The sequence below is a fragment of the Periplaneta americana genome, chromosome 13 (genome assembly GCF_040183065.1).
Source record: "Periplaneta americana isolate PAMFEO1 chromosome 13, P.americana_PAMFEO1_priV1, whole genome shotgun sequence".
Taxonomy (NCBI): domain Eukaryota; kingdom Metazoa; phylum Arthropoda; class Insecta; order Blattodea; family Blattidae; genus Periplaneta; species Periplaneta americana.
This window is the reverse complement of record NC_091129.1, coordinates 102,080,541-102,095,349: the sequence shown is the minus strand read 5'-3', so window position 1 is coordinate 102,095,349 and position 14,809 is coordinate 102,080,541. Positions and strand designations below refer to the sequence as shown.

Sequence of the window (14,809 nt, the reverse complement as noted above, 5' to 3'; positions counted from 1 at the left end):
CAAAATGAATGGAAGAACATGTGATGATGGCAGATTTAGCATATGATCGGAAAATAATAGATAAAATGGTGTCCAAACAAAATTACGAAAGTAAAACAATAACTTTCGACTTGCAACAGTGCTTATCGACTCCTGTAGTCAGCAGTTCCATTGTGTTTTATAAAAGGAAACTTTGGACTTACAATCTTACAGTGCATGATTCTGGTCAAGAACAAACTATTTGTTTCATGTAGCATGAGGGACAAGTAGCTAGAGGAGCAAATGAAAAAGGTTCATGTCTCTATAAGTACTTACTTGTGTGAAGTTAAGCCCAACACAAAACAGGTCACAATGTAATTAGATTCATGTTAAGGCCAGAATAAGAACAGCCATCTTGCAGTCACGTGCATGATTGCGCTACAGCATAACCCTCATTTGCATACCATTGATCACAAATTCCTTATCCCAGGTCATATGTGCATGGAGTGTGACACTGATCAAAGCCTAATTTAAAAGAAGAAAAAGAAGTATGGTCTACCTATCCATTATCCACACGATTGGGCCCAACTGGTTCGTATTAGTGGAAGGAAATCACCATTCATTGTTACAGAAATGGTAATCTCTGATTTCTTGGACTTCTCCTCTCTTCTGAAGAATGACCTCATGCTAAGGAAGTCTGATATCGCAGGATGGCTTTATGCATTTGCTTTTAATTACAAAGATTACTTTTACATTCATTATCAATTTAAACTATTTCTAACTGGAAATCTAGCTTTCAGGTAAAGCTCCCTGTGAAGCAGACTTGAATAATTTCAAGAGGAAAAATTTCCGGGGCCAGGTATCGATCCCAGGACATTTGGCTGAGCGCACCAATGCTCTACCGACTGAGCTACCCAGGAACTTCACCCCACACCGTTTCAATTTCTAACTACTGAAAAAGGAGCTTTACAATAATAGTATTTGCCATTGGGTATATCAGTGGCTTTAAATCTCGTCATATTGGGCGAATTTCAGTTTTATAAAGATACAGCATATGAAAATTATCGTTGTGTATTAATTTTAAATGTTTTAATGATGTATTATGAGTCATGACTGAGTAAATGCAAGACAAGACAACTTATATTAATTATTTGATTTTAGAAATCGTGTTAAAAATTGTAATTATATTTAATGTGTAAAATTGTAAATGTATACATGTTAATTTTAATTATTATGTATATGTACTATTCTGTAAACTATTAATAATAAATCCTAAACCATGTAATACCTAAATCCTATGAGTCATGAATGCACAAACTAACTTGAAATTTAGAAAATTGTATTTTTCTTATGACATAACTTGTTTCTTAGAAATAAATGCAATTTTGAGGCCTATTACAGCATTCATTTTGAAGTGTTATTTTATCATTTTATAAACGTATTCTAGGTGCCTAAACATACATTTTTAGTAGCCTAAAACCCCAGGTCTACGAGTAGTAGTGATAGTCGACTCGTAGGCCTATATTTCCTGCCCGTATTAGTTAGAAGTTTAGTTCTTTTATAGTTTAGTGCTTCCGGTATTGTCACTCCAATATTATTCGTTGTTTCATTATCTGAAAGTCGTCTCTAGATTAATTCGAAAATAAAAATATTACCTAACATCTGACCAGTTGAGATTACGAGAAGTATAGATAACCTGAATCCGTGGTAGAAGCAGTGATAAAATGTCACGTGTTTCCAGTGATAAGTTACTTTTCCGTTATGTTTTTCTGCCTGCCCTAGTTGCTCTCACGCACGTTCAGTGGCTCTACTAAAAGTGAGACTAATTTTTTTTATTCCCACAAATTCAACAATTGTTACGGACATGCCTATAGATTTATATTACTCGAAGGGCAGCTGTCCTTGTCAAGCTATAATGCTGGCGGCTAGAGCTTTAGGGTTGGAACTGAACCTTATCGAAATTCATTTGAGTAAAATGGATCACTTGAAACCGGAATATCTTAAGGTATGTTCTACATGTTTTGTACATTTTATATACGGTAATACACGTATTGTGATGTTATAATATAGTTTTTTTATACTTAAATATGACTATAGTAATAAAGAGGGGTACGGAGAGTACAAAATATTAATCTATCTCATCGTACTCTTTAGGTCCGTTACACAGCCATGCGTATGCTACGCGCTAAGGACTACGGATCCGTAGCAAATTACCTACCTTACATACTGTCCTTGATCACTATATAGGCCTACTGTATATGGGAGCTTACAGTTCTGTGTGCCATGCACATCCGTAGGATCCATACGGACGCCCCTCTTCGTGCTACGGACTACGGAGAACAGTTGATTCTCGCGTGCGTCAGTTCAGAAAAACCAAAACTTGACACAATCATGCGCATTATGCATAGCTTAGTAGCATAGTGCAGCAGTACAGTGAATGTTTGAATGCATTATCATTGTGGATATAGAGCTGTTAATTAGTCAAGTAGATAGAAGGCAATGTTTCTGGGAATACTTTTTGTGAAGAATACAAAAATAGAGGTATCAGGTCGAAGTCATGGCGTGATATGTGTGACATTTTAGTGGAACATTTTGCAGAAATGGACAGTAACACACATGAAATGCGGGTGGTTGATGAGGATGAGAGAAGAAATGACGGAAGTTTCAGAAAAAAAAAATCCGCAGAAAAGGGCCCTGGGAAGACAAGATCTTTGAGAATAATTTAGATGTTATGCTAAAGAAAAACAAAGAAAAGAAAAATGATGAGGATCGTCCTTTCGTAATTTTAATATTATCAACTGTTAGGGCATTTTTCATGACCAGAAACTATATTACTGTGTGAAAGTGCTTAACACAATCTTGCGATTACAAAACATGAATCAACCCCGTTTTATACAAATTCCGTTCTATACAACCGGAAGTTACATTTGTTGTTTTATATTTGATTTTACGTAGTTGACACTTCGGACCCTATACATTCGAATATTTTATAAAATTGTATTGTTTTGAAATGCGATATACAATTTATCTCTGGTGGCCTTAGTTTTATTATTTTATTTGTTCGTTTTGAATACAACCTAGGGTCGGAGAACTGCTCACTTTTATGATTTTTTACAAGTCACCTTGTGCATACTGCATTTGTGTACCTCGTTTTACCGTGACAACGCCTTTTAGTTCTTTTAGCACTCCGATTATTGTATTATTTGTGTCTTTGTTTTATGAAGAATTTTAGATAAGGGCGCAAATAGCCATAGTAGCTGACGCGCCCTTTTTGAACCCCACTATCTGTCTATCTACAAGTTCCGTCTTTCCTATTCACATCACTTAGTTTGTTCATTTTCCATTTTCGGTAAACTAATATTCATAAAAAACACTGCACCAAAATACACAAATATCCATTAACATTGTCACACTGGAAACATTTCAGAACAGTCTTCCTTAATGTCACTTCTCCAGTCTCCATCATCCTCCAACGATAGATACTCTTTCGCTCACAGAAAGTTACCAAAGCATATGGACATGGGTGGGCAACTCGCGCTCTCAAACTGTGAACAAACTCAGTCAGGTAGAACGAACTCTGTGATAGCTGCAGTGTACGAGGGCCTTGCAACACGAGTGGTTGTTGGTTCGCTTGCGTCTACAGTGATTGGCTGCTGTAACTGCAGCGGCTGCCTCGGTGTGTGCTTTTGTTGTGCCAAGGTTTTTAGCGCCTTGGGAGTACGAGTTGCCCACCCATGCATATGGGCAACATACTACTGTATATAACATATACAGAGTGGAAGTGAAATATCCTTGCAGCATGAAAGGGACGATAGGGTAAATGAACAGAAAACCTATATTACGTTTTGTGATTAAATGCACGGTTAATTAGAAAATTAAGTTCGAAGTTTCAGCAGTCGTTAATACACTTTACTCGTTATACAGATGTAAGAGGTCAACGAACTCGGTGAGTCTCCGTACGTAAGATGCATTCTGCCGAGACGTTGCCACTCTCTCACTTCATGCAATGAATGGCTTGAATTTAAGAGTTTTTAAAATTAAATTTACACGAAAACTGTTCACGCTATTGAAATACGCTAGATGGATAAATTATTCTTTATTAGATTTCCTATCGATATGGACAAAAATCACGATCCTACTCGCAATAGTTATCCAACAAGAAACTGTTAAACATTTAGTAAAAAAAACTATGAACTTTCCACCAATGTGATTATAGTTTTTTGTTACATATAACATGAGCTATTCGCTCTGGAAATCTGCAAGGCTATTTCACTTCCACCCTGCATATTTGTATATACAGGGAATATCTCTTAACTGTCCCGGAGAATTTCCCCTTCCCGCTTCCAGGCGACCTTGTGACTAACACGCTGATGACGCAGTTCCCGGTTGGCGGTCTCATTGGCTGCCGTACGGAGTGGACGCATACTCCACTGCTCTTTAGTTTATGAGCTGGTTTAATTATTTGTGTGAAGTTATTGATTATTTTATGAAGTATTTAGTTCTATGCCATTTTTATTACGTGAGATTGTGTATATTTATAATCATACGTAAAATATTGTGCGAAAACGCGACGCAAGTTCCGACAGAAATATCCAAACAGACCCGTACCTTACGTAAAAACAATAAACAAACCTAGCTAAAAAAATCAAAGAAACAGATTCAATAAATGATCGTAAAAGACTACATAAATGCTGAAATGGAGTCAATCAGTGCTGCTGAACTTCTGAAAGTTAATAATACTTTTATAAGAAGGTGTCAGCAATGTGTAACAGTCAACGGGGGACATTTTGAGTATAAAATATGAGTTGGGTGAGTACAAATAGTTAGTTAGTGGGGTTTAAAAAGGGCACGTCAGCTACTATGGCTATTTGCGCTCTTATCTAAAATTCTTTCAAAAAACAAAACACAAACGATATAATAAGCTGAATACTAACAGGAACTAAAAAACGTTATCACATTAAAATCAGCTACACAAGTGCATTACTAACAAGGTGTTCGTTAAAATATTATAAAGAATCAATTATTGGTCACCAGACTAAGTTTAAAAGGCAACAAAAAAAATGATAAAACAAATCCCACCAGACACAAATATAACAGTAAAACTCTATATAGCATTCGGACGTAGATGCTTCGAAACGTCAAGTTAAATAAAGCAAAATAACCTCAGGATGTAAAGGATCCAAAGGGTAAAACAAACAGCTGGTCAAATAAAATCTAAATCACCTTGTCAAGACCTATATTGGATAAAAATTCTAGAACTGCATTTGCACAATTAAAATCATTTTCAAGAGCGTTACGTAGATTCGGCCGAATTGCGCATTGACGACGGGCACGGTCATATTTCCTACAATGCAATAATATATGTTCGATTGTAACTGGTAACAGGCAAACATCACACTTCGGTTGAGGCTCGCTACATAGCAGATGCCCATGTGTCAGACGACAGTGGCCAATCCTCAACCGGCAAAGTAAAACTTCTTCATGTCCACTATTGCTTCGTTGTTGGGCCACACAATTTGGAAGTCGCGCTCGAAACCGTGAGACAGGACTACGAACATAGGTAAGATCCCCGCTGGTGAGACGGGAGTTATAAGCCTAGGACACTTAACCTAATAATGAATATAAAAAAACTAGAAGAGAAAGAAGAATGAAGCCTAACAAGGCATTCTTAACAAATCCCGTCATGTAGGCGGACGTGGCAAAGAACTAACAGCGGGAATGGAAAGGTGAATGTTATGTTTTTTATTTAACGATGCTCGCAACTGCAGAGGTTATATCAGCGTCGCCGGATGTGCCGGAATTTTGTCCCGCAGGAGTTCTTTTACATGCCAGTAAATCTACTGACATGAGCCTGTCACATTTAAGCACACTTAAATGCCATCGACCTGGCCCGGGATCGAACCCGCAACCTTAGGCATAGAAGGCCAGCGCTATACCAACTTGCCAACCAGGGCGACTGGAAAGGTGAAAATGGCCGTGATGATGTGGTGGGCGTTCCGCATACAATGGTGGCCGGCGGAGAGAAAGATAGAGATGAAAAAGAAGAGAGAACGAAAAGGACAGAATGGTGATAAGTCGATATATGGACGAAAAGAACAGTACGAGAGCTACCGTTGCATCCCCCAGTCACCAACTTGGAGGAACCCACCTCGACCGGTAAGTACAAATAATAATTGTACCTACATCTGTAGCGGGGACCTTATGACATACACACCATTCCATTCCGGATAGTACAATGGACTACCCAAGCGGCCTACGTGCGAGGGCAATCTCCAGCCCGTGCTCTTCGCTTGAAGGGGGACTAATAGATAATGGAACTTAAAAGGAAGAGTACAATTTCCTGCGAGACAGGATTTTTTAAGCGATCGGTCACAAAATTGAAGTAGGTAGATTTATAGGTAAATATTCCTTAATATGTCTTATAATGTAGTGACTGACTTGCTATTTTTCTTTTGCAGATGAATCCCCAACATACAATTCCAACAATGAATGATAACGGATATGTGCTGTGGGAAAGGTAATAAATCGAACCATTAGCACAGTCTAGTATATACAGTCACGAAGCTCAACACGTAGGGAATATGCATCCACAGATAGTTGCTAACCACTGGGATCGCTACTATCTCCTCATCGCAGACAATGCGAAATAGTACCGGCACAGTCTATTGTTCCTAGTACCCTCAACAACTCAAGCTTCGTGAATGTATATATTTGACTGTGCTATTAGTACCCCACTGTCAGTTTGATTGAATTAGGCTAAATCCGTTCATTCCATTTTATACTTAAATCATAAGGGTCCATTGCGAAATAATTTGCGTCAGATAATACAGTTTTCTGTCTCCGCGCGCTCTTGTTGCTCAGATTATTATGAAATAACTTTGAAAGCTGGCGAAAGAAATTATCTTTACAGACATTAAAGACAGGCAGTATAGTTTCCCTTCGCCAAAGGTTGTCAAATTTATAGCCAGGGGTGTAGTCGTGCCAAGGCGCCAGGGCGCCGCCCTGGTACTTTTTTCTACAACCTGAGAGCGCCATGCCTCTTTATTTTTACTTTTAAAAACAATAATCGTCTTACTTGCGTCTTACTCAACTTTTATTTTATAAGTATGGATTAGTAGTATAGGTGTGCACAGTAGCATCAATAGGCCTAATAGTAATAATAATAATAATAATAATAATAATAATAATAATAATAATGTATAAATTTATATATATATATATATATATATATATATATACATTATATTAAAATAATTGGAGAATCTGTTCACCTCTTACTTAAACCACAGTCTAGTATACACAGTCATGAAGCTCAATACGTAGTAAATATGCATCCATAGATAGTTGCTAACCACTGGGATCGCTACTATCGCCTCATTATAGACAATGCGAAATAGTACCTGCACAGTCTATTGTTCCTAGCACCCTCATAACTCAAGCTTCGTGACTGTATATACCAGATTGGGCTTAAACCATAGCCATGTTGATTTTTTTTATTGGTCAACCAGCAAAGTTGCTGTTCAGACCACTGCACTGTATGTTAATTTAACATGGCTGTGCTTAAACTGAAATATCTCGAGATCTAATGAAGCTACGATTTCGTACTTGGGTTTAAACACTCGAGTCGTTACGCATTATCGATTGAGCCCTAATTTACTTAATTCGGCCAATTTGGGCTCAATCGATAATGCGTAATGCCTCAAATGCATTATTACTGGCGCAAATGTTGGCCAAAGAATATTAATTCCTCGCATTGACGTAACGACATCAGACTCTTCTTTGCCATTTTCGATCAAAAGAAGGCAATTTTCAATAAATTTGGCTTTTTGTATAATGATCAATAAAGCTCAAAGCTAGATATTAGATAAAGTAGGCAATTATTTACCAGAACCTATATTCAGTCATGGATACCATTATGTCGCACTATCCCGAGCAAAGTCTTGAAAGACTTGAAGGGTGAAATAGAACCACAGGGCAGGCATATAGCAAATTCCACATGGAAAGAAGTTTCATAGGTTTGTGCAAATGAATGCTGCGGAACATCACGAGATATCTAGTAATAGTAATAATAATAATGATAATAATAATAATAATAATAATAATAATAATAATAATAATAATAATCATCATCATTATCATCATCATCTAAATGCATGTCAGTGATGCGGTAATTCCAGTCCACATATTATATGAAATCTGTCTGTACATGTTATTAATTAACTTTTGGACATTGATTAGTACAGTTAATTTAAGTTTTAAGTTCTGAATCAAAACAATGTTTAACTTTAACTTCCTTTTGTTACAGTCGTGCAATTCTCGGTTACCTGGTAGATGAATATGGCAAAGACGACACTCTGTATCCCAAAGATCCTAAGAAGCGTGCAGTGGTCAATCAAAGACTTTACTTTGACATTGGAACGCTGTACCCTAAGTATATAAATTACTATGTAAGTTTGAGACAAGCTGCCGAGTTACACCTAGCTTACAGATACAAGGCACAAAACAAGTATGAGCTTGAACATGCGTTCGTCTAATAGACTTTTCTGTAATGAGCACTGCTGGCGATAGTCGTATTAGAACGAGAGAAAAAAAGAGGGTTTTCTGTCTCTGTTCCACTCTGCACTGCAGATGTACATTATTCAGAGTCCAAAGTCGTCGAAATCAATATGGATGATGGACTAAATGTACACGAATGACACTTCGTGGCGAACAAGGTCGCAGTTGGTGTTTTTCTCGTGGATCTCCAGTTTTTCCAATATAGGCAGCTACACCATCCAACCAATATATTTATGACGTTTCTTCCATCACTGGTCGGCGATGTGCGAAGGAAGTATTTACAGTACGGTGTATCGAAATAAGCCGAAAAAAATTTTTCCGGAATTAAAAATTTTAAGATTCGCAAAAGTTGCACTATGGTGTCAATGTTTCGCACAAAAAAATTGAGAACTCCTAGACACACTTTTAACCGAGTCGCAGGAGGTTTAAAGATTATCGTATAAAGAAAAACTGTATTTATTATTTTTATTTTAATAATTCTTCGATGCATGGTCAATGAGGCTTGAATCACTTTTTTTTTTTTACAATTCGAGAGGAAATTAAACGTTGAATAAATATGAGAAGAGCCTGTTATTATTCGGTTGAGAAGCTGTCGAAAAAGCTGAAAGTAAGAATTTATAAGAGAGTTATATTACCGGTTGTTCTGTATGGTTGTGAAACTTGGGCTCTCACTTTGAGAAAGGAACAGAGGTTAAGGGTGTTCGAGAATAAGGTGCTTAGGAAAATATTTGGGACTAAGAGGGATGAAGTTACAGAAGAATGGAGAAAGTTTCACAACGTAGAACTGCACGCATTTTATTCTTCACCTAACATAATTAGGAACATTAAATCCAGACGTTTGAGATGAGCAGGACATGTAGCACGTATAGGTGAATCTATAAATATATCTAGAGTGTTAGTTGGAAGACCTGGGGGAAAATACCTTTGGAGAGGCCAAGGCGTAGATGGGAGGGTAATATTAAAGTAGATTGGAGGGAAGTGGGATACAATGGTAGGGTCTTGATTAATCTTGCTCGGGATAGGGTCCGATAGCGGGCTTATGTGAGGGCGGCAATGAACCTCTGGGTTCCTTAGAAGCCATTTGTAAATAAGTACTTGTAGTTGTTTTGTGTTCATTACTGTATAAATTAGCAAACTAATAATAAATAAATGACATCTAGATTTATATTAACTTATTTTTTTACATTTGAATAGTATCCTGTCTTCTATAAAGGAGCCAATGCTGATCCCGCACACATTGCTGCTTTCCAAGAACCTCTTGAATTACTTGAAAAGTTCCTTGAAGGTGAAAGATGGGTGGCAGGAAATGACCTAACCATAGCGGACATAGCACTTCTCACTACAGTGACTATAATGAAGGTAATATCTTTTGTTTTTCTTTTGTTGTCATTAATATTAATCTTTACGTAGTTTGATATCCTTCGAAAGATGTCCCCAGTAAAACGACGTTTTCGCTCGAGCGCCTAGTAGTTCATAGCATAACCCGATAGGTAGCGCACATGCATGATGAGTAAAATTATCACGAGCGATAAATCCTCGAACGGTATAAGCCGAGCGTTAGACATTCGTTCTTGTTACAGCGATGAACTGTGTAGTAACAACACAGATGTTTATAATTTCAAAACTTTGCAGTGTTTAACTAATCTCTCCATAGTACAACTACAAAACTTGCTTTAAAAGTAATATAAATGTTGTAGGTAAATGTTTTTTTTTTTTGCACACAGGACTGATTTTGTTTATGCCACATCTGATAGATGTTATTGGATGTAAATGTAATTATTATAAACGGGGAACACAATCACGATAATGCAAGAACTGTATCAAGTTTTCTAGTAATAATAATAATAATAATAATAATAATAATAATAATAATAATAATAATAATAATAATCTCTAATAATAATTAGTGTATCAATCTTTGCGTCTGTAACAGTTGTGCAGCATGATTATTCGTTTTATTATATTTTCTGTGACGTTATCTCTGTACTAATATTGTTATTAATCTACTGCTATATCAGTAATATTTTGTAAAACGTTTCTACATTGTCGCAGTATATAGGCGGAACACTATGTATGGACCTATCATATTATATAATATATAATATGATAGGTATGATATTATGTGGTAAATCAAATAATTATTAATTATCAGTAATAACTGTATATCGAAGTTTTCCATACTATTTCATTTATAACTGCATGTTGCTGTTTTGGTACGTTCCATTGACTGTTCCATTAAACGTTTGTCATAAACGCAGAAAATAAAGCCTTATTTTTACCGTGTGAGCAAAACATATGTGTATCTTATCTGTCGCCTTCCATATAAGATAAGACATGTCGGTGAGATGACCTTATACTGTGCTTCTATTTATTACGAGCGTATCACGACCGATCGTATCTCACTCGAGGGTGCGACACTCAACCGAGTTCAAGCGAGCGATTTAACTCCAATGCAGCACTCTAATAGGTATAGTCTGTAGCTACAAATCTCGCAGATTCCTCGGAGAGAAGTGGATACTGATCAAGTTGAACTTAGAATTTTATTTTTGTCTGTGAGTTGAACCCCTGATCACATACAACGATAGAGTCTTGCGTTTGGTTACTCTTACAAGCTTCGGTTGGTACGGAGAGCAAGTTGCGAGTCAACAGTTCACGCTGCAGTTCAGCAGTTACCCTGCACGCCCCGGTACTGTTTATTCGTGTATCAATGTGTAGGCCTACCTATATAAGTGAACAACAGGAATAGTACTCCTGAGCAAAATATTACTTGGGTTTAATAAAAAACAATAACAAAGTATTTATTTAAAGACAGCGTATGTGCAATAAAAGATAATCTTTACTAGGAATATACAAAACTAAAATAAGTATTATTCGGTTGAGAAGCTTTTGTCATCCAGTCTGCTCTTAAAAAAGCTAGAAGTTATAATTTATAAAAAACATTATATTACCGGTTGTTCTGTATAGTTGTGAAACTTGGACTCTCACTTTGAGAGAGGAACAGAGATTAAGGGTGTTTGAGAATAAGGTGTTTAGGGAAATATTTGGGGCTAAGAGGGATGAAGTTACAGGAGAATGGAAAAAGTTACACAAAGCAGAACTGCACTGTATTCTTCACCTGACATAATTAGAAACATTAAATCCAGACTTTTGAGATGGGGGGGGGCATGTAGCACGTATGAGCGAATCCAGAAATGCATATAGAATGTTAGTTGGGAGGCCGGAGGGAAAAAGACCTTTGGGGAGACCGAGACGTAGATGGGAGGATAATATTAAAATGATTTGAGGGAGGTGGGATATGATTGTAGAGACTGGATTAATCTTGTTCAGGATAGGGACTGATGGCGGGCTTATGTGAGGACGGCAATGAAACCCCGGGTTCCTGAAAAGCCGTAAGTAACTAAAGTAAGTTATTTACGTATCTTCTAACGCAGGGCTTCACAAATGATCCAAATTGCACGCGTGCAAATAGCCGTGCAACGAGGTAAAAAGTACCGCTGTGAGGTATCCAAATACATCCTCCGCGATTATTGCGGTAAGTATAGGAGGCGGAACTAGAACTGAGTCGAAAGGTTACGCAGTTTAGCGATCTTTTTTTTTTTTTTTTTTTTTTTTTCTAACCTTCAGAATAGTGTTGTTTCGATAAATAAAAAACACCTTGTTATGTTTGGTTAGGCTACATTAGATAAATAGAACCTTAGGCTGGCACAACATGTAAAGATAATTGTGTGGTATCGATCACTGGAAGGAGCTTAACTTTGTTTACTTTAAGTTTTACTCAACTTGTATATGTGAACGATTTTTTTCTGTCCTCAAGTGCACAAAAACAAAATTGCGGTCGAGTATTTCAGATGCTAATTTAAACCATATTCTCAAGGTTCCTGTCAGCCGTACTATTGCTCCTGATATAACTGGTATGACCGCAAAAAAAAAAAAAAAAAAAAAAAATCAATAGACTACTTTTAAGTGTTATGTTTCTGTCAATAAAAATAAACATTCAAATTACCTCAACACACTTCCTGTCAGATATTACTTGATAAAAACAAAAATTGTAAATAAATATGTAACTTACATTTATTTATTTCGCTGTCACTTACACAGTTTGCACTCACACCCCCTCAGTATTGTATTGTTAATGCAGTGCAATGCACTCTGTGAAGCACTGTTCTAACGTACCAGTATATAAAATAACAGAAATCTAAGTACTGTAACTAAACATGGCTTCAAATATAACAATTTATATTGTTTATAAACAGGATTATAATATATATTAGTTTATTTGTATTTCCACCCGAGGGAGAGGAAAATAATAGGCCTATAGCTTCTTTCGATAAATAAATGAAGCTAGAAGTCGTATATCAGAGATCTACAAAATATTAAAAAAAAAATCTCTACCTGAATGAGGCGGTTTCAAAAAGATTTTCTCTAGTCACTTCTAGGTCACATCAGAATTGAAGTCTGCTAGTCCCTATTTTCGCACGTCACTATTTGGAATTCTCCACACTGCGAGAATAGCGAAGTCCAGAATAATCTTCCTCGTTCACAGCAGAAGTTTGAAATCAACACTAAAAATAAATAAAAAAAACTTCATAAACTTCCTAAAGTACAACAAAATATAAATAATGATAAAATATTTAACATCAACCCCAACTTGTGAGGGTGCATTATGACAAAGAATAATACAATATTACAGTCAAGCTATAACACAAAAATACATGGTGAATGTGAGACCGACAATAAATTGAAATCAATATAACAGTTAGTAAAGAAGAAGAATCTAAATATATAATAAATTTAGCTTCCCTCATGAAAAAGTTGCCTGATTTGACAAAGCGTATTACATATAATTTGGAAACACACCTAAAAGGTAAAATGATAAACATTTGAAACGGTTAGGGAATCGAATATACGAAATGTACCCAATGTGCCCATTTACAGTTAAGAAAGTGGGAAAAATATCATCAGATAGGTTAGAATGATTTGAATGCCATATACCGCGAGAAAAATAATAGTACGGATTTATTGGCATTGATATCTAAACCAATCAACAGCCATCGGTTAAGATAACTTGAAATTTCCATTATCACTCCCATACAAATGATTTCTCAATATCTGAACCGATCCTTTGAGGGCACTAATGGCTATTTCCTTCACAATGATGTGTGTTAGTCCCAGGTTTTTACATTTGCTGGCAAAGAAGGAGGGTATGGTAACTCGTGCTCCCACCATCAGACCTATTACATCAATGTGGGACAGGCTATATTTAGCCTATCTTTATAGAACGGGATTGTTGGTTCATAGATCCATATTCGTAAAGGTCCTAATAAGGTTGGTTTTATTGGTATTTTGCAGTAAGATTTTAAAGGTCGAACAGACCTAAACAAATTGAAATTCTACACCCAAATTAAATCTTAATCCAACATCGGTGTAAAAGCTGACGCAACACCAGGGCGCCTGTCCACCTCATGCGGTTGATCTGCATGTCACAAATCTGATGGTGGGATCGAGAATCTATGCCGAGTTGTTCTTAATGGCAATGATATCAATTCGCCGAAAAGTAGTGGAATAAAGACGTAAATCGAGAGCTTCAAGGGCTCAGTAGCGATTTCGTTAACGAAGGTAATTGGTATTTGGAATTAACTACAAAAAGGAAGAAAACGAGTGGTAACGGTTTCTCTTGCACTGACAAACAGATCAATAACTTATATATCGCTAAGATGGTAGGCATTTTTGTAGTAGAAAATGGTCGGCTAAATTTTTTTTCAGCGTCTACATTTACTGATTGGCTTCTGTGGGAATCAAATATAATAGCTGGATCCACTATACAACATTTCATCATATCTACCAGATTTAAACGCGACAATGTCGATTCGACATACACTAGCTATAATAATTGTGATCTTTATTTTAATAAAATGCTGCAATTATTGAGATATATTCTCTTTTTTTTTTTCTCTCAGGACGTTGGGTATGATGTCAGCAAGCATCCTAATGTTTCAAGATGGCTGAAGATGGCGAAGGAAACTCTTGAAGGATACGAGGAAATTATTACAGAAGGAAACAGCATAATTATTAAAATATTTAAGCTTGTGGCTGAAAGAGCGAACAAATGAGTTTATGAAAGACAAATTCCCATTTGATAGAGCGAGGTGTAACATCGGGACAATTTATTAATAAAGAAGGGATAAATAAACTTATTTAAGCCTGAAGAATTTCTCTGAAGACAAAACTTTTCCCTAATATTGTATGTCTCTTCTGTTTGTGAAACAATAAATGATACAACTGCAATTTTATTACA

At 36.4% G+C, this 14,809-nt stretch overlaps 1 protein-coding gene across 1 annotated transcript; it reads left to right on the top strand.

Annotated features, from left to right (window-relative positions):
• The first annotated feature begins 1,713 nt into the window (after window positions 1-1,713).
• On the top strand, window positions 1,714-14,809 carry LOC138712173 (glutathione S-transferase 1-1-like). Its single transcript, XM_069843669.1, has 5 exons — window positions 1,714-1,963; window positions 6,417-6,475; window positions 8,264-8,405; window positions 9,709-9,873; window positions 14,472-14,809. Exons 1-5 carry the CDS (start codon window positions 1,823-1,825, stop codon window positions 14,622-14,624), a joined length of 660 nt encoding a protein of 219 aa, XP_069699770.1. The 5' UTR covers window positions 1,714-1,822; the 3' UTR covers window positions 14,625-14,809.

Excerpts from the sequence above, each read along its gene's own strand:
- LOC138712173 (XM_069843669.1), top strand. The coding sequence starts at position 1,823 with ATGCCTATAGATTTATATTACTCGAAGGGCAGCTGTCCTTGTCAAGCT. Across the intron at positions 1,964-6,416 it reads TGAAACCGGAATATCTTAAG|ATGAATCCCCAACATACAAT; the intron begins GTATGTTCTACA and ends TTTCTTTTGCAG. Across the intron at positions 6,476-8,263 it reads GGATATGTGCTGTGGGAAAG|TCGTGCAATTCTCGGTTACC; the intron begins GTAATAAATCGA and ends CTTTTGTTACAG.